Source organism: Phragmites australis, chromosome 2 (assembly GCF_958298935.1).
Source record: "Phragmites australis chromosome 2, lpPhrAust1.1, whole genome shotgun sequence".
NCBI classification, from domain to species: Eukaryota; Viridiplantae; Streptophyta; class Magnoliopsida; order Poales; family Poaceae; genus Phragmites; species Phragmites australis.
The window spans coordinates 1,026,748-1,034,742 of NC_084922.1; the positions used below are offsets into that span (position 1 = coordinate 1,026,748).

The 7,995-nt window shown below is 41.6% G+C and overlaps 1 protein-coding gene across 3 annotated transcripts; it reads right to left on the bottom strand.

Annotated features, from left to right (window-relative positions):
• Positions 1-138: 138 nt before the first annotated feature.
• Positions 139-7,645, bottom strand: LOC133892582 (SMR domain-containing protein At5g58720-like). 3 transcript variants are annotated; one of them, XM_062333451.1, is made up of 12 exons: positions 6,569-7,642; positions 5,369-5,394; positions 3,740-3,904; positions 2,772-2,851; positions 2,132-2,349; positions 1,595-1,665; positions 1,431-1,487; positions 1,010-1,077; positions 835-941; positions 634-701; positions 317-450; positions 139-278 (listed from the first exon to the last, which is right to left on the bottom strand). In XM_062333451.1, the coding sequence occupies exons 1-11, from the start codon at positions 7,305-7,307 to the stop codon at positions 328-330; spliced, it is 1,722 nt and encodes a 573-aa protein (XP_062189435.1). In that variant the 5' UTR covers positions 7,308-7,642; the 3' UTR covers positions 139-278; positions 317-327. The 3 variants fall into 3 exon arrangements, with proteins under 3 accessions (XP_062189435.1, XP_062189426.1, XP_062189444.1); XM_062333442.1 differs by having other exon boundaries at positions 139-450; positions 6,569-7,639; XM_062333460.1 differs by lacking the exon at positions 3,740-3,904 and having other exon boundaries at positions 139-450; positions 6,569-7,645.
• Between the last annotated feature and the right edge of the window lie 350 nt (positions 7,646-7,995).

Below are 7,995 nucleotides of genomic sequence, written 5' to 3' on the forward strand. Positions count from 1 at the left end.
CGGACGAGCGAAACATTTTTCGCGGACGTGGACGCGGCGGCTGGCCGGGAAGGCGCGCGGCTCTAATAATAACTAATTAGATAGGTCTGCGACGCTTCAGACTACATTACGGTGTTAGCAGCCTGGCTAACCATAACATCAGACAGTACATACTTTCTCGTTGCTATTACTGAACTTCTGTGTCAGAACTACAGCCTACATCAGAACCTAGGTCGCCTATCCGTAATTACAACACATGTAAATATAGATAGATACAGGAGATACATAGCTTAGAACAGATGTTAATCTATGCTAAGTCTCCTTAAAAGGGGCACCCATGGCTTTAACTTAATCAGTATCACTATCATTCTCAAGAAAACCATACTCCCTTGGCCCACCAAGTCGCAGTACTATGGTTCCAGAGTTCTCTTCACGCCATTCAATATGTTCCTTCTCCACAAGCTCTATAACCTATCACAGCCATTTGTTTTACGAAAATTCAGACATTGGCATGCACGGTCAAGTAGATCGACCAAATAAAAGATGGTATGAAGACTTATGTTATAATCAGCAACAAGAGCATTATTTAGATGTACGTGGTAAAATTCAATTAAACTAAACCATATAACCACAACAAGAGCATTGTGTTCTTACCGTTCGCTTTATTTTTCCCTTCCCTGAACCTTCTGAACCACAACCAGTAATTACTCTCAGAAGGACAGCTGTTTAAAGAACAAAGAAAAAAAGAAAACAGAAGGCACAATAAAGCTAATTAGATCAACACAGATGTAGCTTTCTGACATCAATGAGAACACTAATAGTGACTACAGTATTCGATCATGCGTGAACACTCACATGGCATGCAAACGCAGATCATCATGTGAATCTTGAGAAGTCTCATAGCTTGTTTGACATGTTGGCCATGCAAGTCGATAGTTACTGTATTTGTAATATGCTTATTTCTGCAAACCGAAGATTAGATCTCAAAAGCGAATTTAATATATAATATTAGGAAGAATGACGCAATTACCTGGCGTCAAATATCTTCCTGCTGGCCTTCTCATCTTCCATGCGAGCCAATTCTCGATAATGTTTCCCCTGAAACAAAGAAAAATAAAATTGTTGGAGCTTGTATGGCAATGCAATAGCAGCGATCAATTCCAACTGGGAGTTGAATAACACAAGTGCCTAAGCCTTTTTTAAAGAACTGGCAGGAGAGCTGCCTGTTATATTAAAAAGCAGCCAGGCAGGAGTTAAGCCCAAATGGGCAAGAACACCACCACTTACAGGCTACGTAGCTGGGTGAATGTATCTGTACTGGCATTTGGGTTGTAAGAATACAACAACACATCATCTAAAACTATTATTCATCAACAATTTACGAATATGGTCAAGATATTCGGGTCTTTTTTGTTTCTTTTTGTAGTGACATAGATGCATAGTTATCTGACCTCGTCTGCAAGGTAAGAAGCATATGATTTGTCTCCCTTGGAATATGCCAGTGCAGCCTGTACGGGAAGCAATGAAGATAGACAATGAGAAATACCAAAAAGAAAAGAAAACATGCACAATCATCCTGGCTCAAGCAAAGCTCTAACAAAAAAAAATATCGTACTCTCTGATAGTACTCTTTCATTGTATCATAATGCCTTGCAGCAACACCACGGAACTCTCGATAGCCATCCCCTTAACACAAAGCAATAACAGTTGTATCACTTGCAGAAGCATCAGGTGCAACAATCAAAAAACACAATAGCCAATAAGTGAACGAGATGATTTCATGTAATTGCAACTAAAATCATCAAAAGCAGTATCAGTGTACTTTAGATGTGGGGCCACCAATTTCTTAAAGAAACAAGAAAAAAAGTAGGGCATGCACTAAAAACTCGAGACATGTTCGAATTTCAAAATAACATTATTGTTTGGATGGAAAGGATTAGGCCAAATCCCCATGGATTGGAAGGGAAAAGATATTAATTTACTCGTCAATCCCAAGGCACTGGGTCAAATGACTCGAACCCCAGTCTATCCTAATAAGTCCTAACAGGAATGTATCAGATGGGTCTTAAAGCAATATAACAACCAATGATGAAAGGCAATCTTAGTTAATAGGTTGAATCTGCATAGTGGTCAATAATAAAAATATACATACCAATTTTAGGCCTTTCTTGATTGTTTGATGCGATGGTAGAATTGAATGATTGCAGCTTCTTTACTACCTTTTTCCAGTCCATAGAACTTGGTTCATATGTGCGTATTTCTGGTATTTTAAACAATGACTCCAAGACCTGCTGCGGGTTAGTTTTCACTGCTGTTGATCTCGAAGGCGATGTTGCTGACCTTGGCACTTCCAAAACAGCCTCCGCATAGCTATTGAACCGAAGACCAAGGATGTCATATAACTAAGAGTCAGTTACACAAAAGTGCAAGTATAGAATTACTAATGTCATAGAGAACTAGGAATTAAATAGTTGTACTATTGCAATCAATACTTAATATGACAAACAATGTGTACCCACAGTCACCAGACAGCACTACCTATCCAGTGGGACGTAACTATCACAGTAGAAAAATATCACTTGAAACATTATTGCCATAAAAACAATTTCCAACGATGTTTCTCACACACTCCATCCATCCAAACAATAAGATATACAAGTGATGCCAAACATCAAATAAGGATAGGGTAGCAGGTTTAAAAAAACTGGAACGCATACCAAGGTCAGGCAAAGAATGTTCCTAAGCACTTGGTTTAGCATATATGGTCAGATGAATTCCCTGAGTTCGCTCACCTGATTCGATGCTCACCCCACAGAAACCCGTGTTCTAGTTCAGACTGGAGTTTCATTCTGGTGGATATCTCATCTGACGACTGAATAAAATTATAATATTAAAATAATATTGAAACAGGATTCCAAAAGAGAAGTATTGCAAGTATTTCAGTTGTAGCAAGCAGCAACATGGACCTGGAGATGTATCTAATGGACTAATACATACAAGAGTTATTCTGCGGTAAATAGCAGATTAAATACAACATTATTGATAATGTTTTGCAAGATAAGTTCAAACTGCACATTGTAGTTAACATATGACAAGTTTGCAAGGTTGTAACAGCAGCATTGACTACAACAATAACAACAAAACCTTTCAGTACAAAGCAAGTTGGGTAGCCTAGAGATGAAACGCAACAAAGAGGATATAAAAGTAAAAAAAGGTAGGTAATAGTAACAATAGTAAAGGGAGATCAATAGCCTAAGTCATGGTCTGGGCACGTGAATTGCTAATTTCCACACGCTCCAATCCAAGGATAATCCTTTGGGTATATTCCGTTCTCTTGTCACTTCAGACATCAAAACAGTAAAGAAAAAACATTTTGACCATTATTTTTTTCTAATTATGCGAGTGACAGTTCCAGAAAATAACTATATGGAAATACTTTTCTGTAGAAAAAATATAAATATTGTTTGCATCTAATAATATATGCTCTTTTTCAGTTTGTGTATATTAGAGGTCAAAGTTTAAGTTTTAATGCATGCATTCTAAAAAATACTATCGAGGAATGGAGGTAGTAACAAATCTATGACACCTTACCGGATCTTTATTTAGAAAAGAAAATTGGATTGAACCCATTTGGTGCTAACATAATAACATATACATTACTCAACCAAGATTAATTTACTTCTCATCTTAGCCAGGATATTACGCATATGTTTTGCATCCAACAGAGCAAGCATAAACTGTGACCGTGCTTAGTAAACACCTGGAATGGATTTTGTTTATTGACTGCAGTCAAGTTGTCCATAGATATTCGATTTCCTGGGAATATATTTGGATAGTGGGCACCGTTCCTTTCAGCATTTGCATAACACGTTTCAATGTTTTCAACGGAAGACACACCAGAGATATCAAGCAGCGCATCCAAGGCCTGAAAGCACTCGATTAGTACAACACAACAATTTCACCAAAAGAATAACCACTCGGAACACAGGAAATGAAAAAAGCACAAACTATATAGGAATGCCAGTGCAATCCCACATAAATACAAAACAGATGAATTTTTCTAGAAAGGTGTTCAGACACTTCACAGGAATTTGGAGAGTGAGAGGTTCATTCAAGCCACAAAAGAAATTTTCCATAATTTCAAAAGAATGATAACTTGTTCCCTCATTCCAAAGAACTATATAGGAAATTCTCCAAAGATCCTACATACAAACGGCTTAGAAAATAAATAAGTAAATAATAAAAGCACTAGTTTGGTCAGATGAACACAATGTACCAAGACAAACGACCTATTCATAAACTCTTTTTTTTGTTTTAAATGTGAAAAGTCGATGTGAACAGTTAAACTACTTTTGCTGACTAAACATCCAAATGAATGCAGTAGATTATCATTGGACGTAGATAGATATAGTTCAATTTGTTATGTCAACACGCCACTTTGGTGCATGTTCTGAGCTGATATTAAAACATCAAGGAATAGCTAACCTTTGACTTATAGCAGAATGACAGATGGGAGAAACTTTTAAAGGGAACACAACAATACTCAAAATTGAGAGCATCAATAATTAAGCTGCATCCAGAACACCTTCCAGTGGAATCCATAACATAAGTAGCATAATGAATTTAGCAGCAACAGGCAGGTTAGTAGTTCGAGAATGTCCTAAACGGTGGCCACTAATCCGCTATAGCCACATATGCGCACCAACTAACATGTCCAGGGTAGGCCAGCTGCTCCTCAAAACAAGAGCAGTAACCGCACAAGCACTTATAGGGGTGTACTAGCAGATATTAGAATCTGTAGCCTGAAGCACCACTAAAGGATGGCACTGATGGCAAGAACCACGTTTCCCCATGAGGATCAAGAGGTCAAAAAAGGCTGAAGTTATAAAATTCCAATGTTAATTATTTAAATTAAAATTTGAATATAGCGTGATCAGATTATGTATTTTGTGATATGTATGTTATATCATTAGAACATCAAGAATCTGGAGAGACACTTGTGATAGCGGAATTATTTACATTCACCATATATTTCTTAGTTCATATGCACATCAGCAGTAGCAGCAGCATATGCGCAAGTGATAACATATCTTATAGGTTTCACGTTGACTTGGATTTGATGTACTATTCAGGTACAAATAATTGCAGAGTAATGTTTTGCACTACATATTCTCCACCAGGAAACAAATGTTATTCCCAGAACCATGCGCTGATAGGGCTCACATATGTAATGTATTGTTTGAATTAAATGCAAAATGGGGCGCTGTTTAACGCCGAGAACAGGCCAGGTTCTAGCTCATCCAATGAACGTGATTTCATTGAAATCCAAAAAATGTGAACCCAGGTTGCAAGTAACTGAGAAATGCGCATGAAAAAAATAAATGTTTACCTTCTCAACATCATACACATACTGACCTGCAAAATGGAACAGATAAAACTATTAATATATGAAAATCGTTCCAATAAAATAAGCATCCAGTTGGCTTGGAGGTTGCAGAAATAAAGAATATGAAGAAGCAAACTTCGATGGACTCATTGATTTCAGTTAGGACCAACAAAAAATGTTTGCCACAAGTAGCATTTAGTTGCGGAAACACTATGGTTTATCAGCCCCAGGAACACTCAATTTCATCCAATGATTACAATCACTCATAGCAGCATTTGTACTATCAGCAGTTGTATACAAGCAAAAAAAAAAACCAGCAATTTTGCATATAAACAGATGGTTATACGCATATTTCAACTACGCCATGACAAGAAAGTGAATCTTTCAGTTGAAAACAACATTTTGAAGCTCGTAGTTCCCATAAGCATATTGCACAAAACAACCACAAAAAGCAAAAATCTCCTTCACACCCCAATGTAAGCTCAGCAAATAATGCTGAAATGCATGTTGCCTTAGCAGCAAGCCAGCAATCCACTTAACTGGGTACACATGAACCTTGGCCTCGCTCTATTTTCTCTGAGCTTCTCAAGTCCTTTCAAATGATCAACTGAAAATCCAATCATCTGAAATGACCTTGACCAAAGGACCTCGCCCAAATCCATCATCATTGCCTTGTTCATTGCATACATTGGCACTGTAAGTGGCATCATCAAAACAATTTGCCACACATCAGGAGAGAGGCAATTCGACAGCATATTACTCATTTTTCATTTCAACCGATCATGCAAATAAACACAGCAAAAAATACTCAAAATCAAATACTCGAATGGGTTCGCCATCCTTTGTTATTTTCCCATCTCAAGCTACAAAAAAGAAAAGGCAACAGACTTTGCAATGCATGTTTGAAGGACAATCAATCAGCACATCATTCTTTTCACAAAATCGTTATTAAATATTCATTGATGATTTGATGTTACAGACACACTGTGTTCTTATTTTTGTTACTCCTAATGATTCAATACCTAAGTAAGCCAAAAAAAGATGCCTCAAAAATGTCATAACTCTCTGCTCTCTGTTTTCCAAGGGGATAGGGCTTCTAACTTCGCTTGTAATAAAGTCTGTTCAGTTGTGACAAAGGCACGAAATGATCAAAGTACAAAATTCTGAATGGAAAACCAGAGCAGCAAGTGATAAAAGGCTCACCGAGCACGTCTCTAACCACGCCCATGCCAAGGTCGGAATTATCCCCGAGCATGGAGCATAGGAACTGTTCGGCCTCTTCAACACTGTACTTGCGCCCACCACACCCGCCATCTCCCTCCCCATCTCTACCCTTGCACGCATTGGTCACGCTTACAGGAGTGGCAGACCGAGTGTAGTCCTTGCCAATGACGCCAGCGACCATGCCAGTCGCGGCCACAGCGAGCCTCTTTGGCCTCCGACCAGCCTTCTTTCTACCAGATCCACCGCGCGGCGAGAGATCCGGCGGCGGCGGGGGCTGCGGAGCCGGCTGTGGCGGCTGCGGAGGTTGCGTGTCCTGCGAGGAGCCCAGGACGCCGGCGGCCAGGAACGGGTCGCCGCCGGTCTCCCTGTAGGCGGAGTCGACCTGGTCGATGGTGGCGCTGGCGAAGGCGTCGAGCAGCCACGCGAGGTCGCGCCGCTCGTCGCCACCAGCGGCCGACGAGGACGCGGTGGAGGCGGAGGACGAGAAGGCGGAGAAGGAGGAGGTGGAGGCGGTCCCCGACGTGAAGGCCGACGTATACGTCGAGGCCTCGCAGCTGCTGCTTGACTCCGTCTCCGAAGCAGCCGCCGCTGCTAGGGTTAGGGTTTCGGACCCCGGAGAGCACGAGTCCCCCGAGGAATCCGCCACCCCCGCCGGATGGGCCGGGATCGCTGGCGAGGGCTTCTTCTTCTTGCTCGATTTCTTCTTGGACGGTTTCATCTCGCCGGTGGGCGTCGGTTCGCTCTTGTCCTCTTTTCCTCTCCGTCTTGGCGTTTCGGGAGGAGCGGGAGGGCAAAGAGAAGGCGAGGGAGGAGCGGTCGTGGGTGAGGCGGAGGCGTGGACTGTCACCGGACGGGTGGGTTACACTGGTGGATGGGGTCGGCCAAGACAGAGGCGCGTCCCACCGAGCGAGGGTCAAAGGATCATCGGATGAGGCCGACGGAACGGTTAGCGGCGCGAATCTTCGCCGCCGTGCACGAGGGAAGGGAGCTCAAGCAACAAATTTGCATGCGCCACAAGGGGAAGTGAGAAGAACCGCCCATCTCAAATGCGCCATGAACTGCACGCAAAAAGCCTCTTCTTTTCACGCGGATTTGGCTCCGATCTACGCTTGCCCCCATCTGCGACAAAAAGCCTCTTTTTTCACGTGGATTTGCCCCATCTCCGGACGTTCTTACGGTTGGCATGATGGTAGATCGAATCGTAGACAAAGCCACGGCCAAGTTTTTGTTTCTTGTGTTCAACGATTTTGTTTGTGTTAGTTCCTGGTTTCCCCTCGAGCTGGAAATCGTGCTTCGTGGACTTGAGATCCAGTCTCCTGCCAGTCAGTGAAAACAAAGACGATCTCAGGCAGAGCTTTCAAGCGATAAGTGTGTTGCCCCTGCTCGGTGAAAGGTCGTCGCTTCAA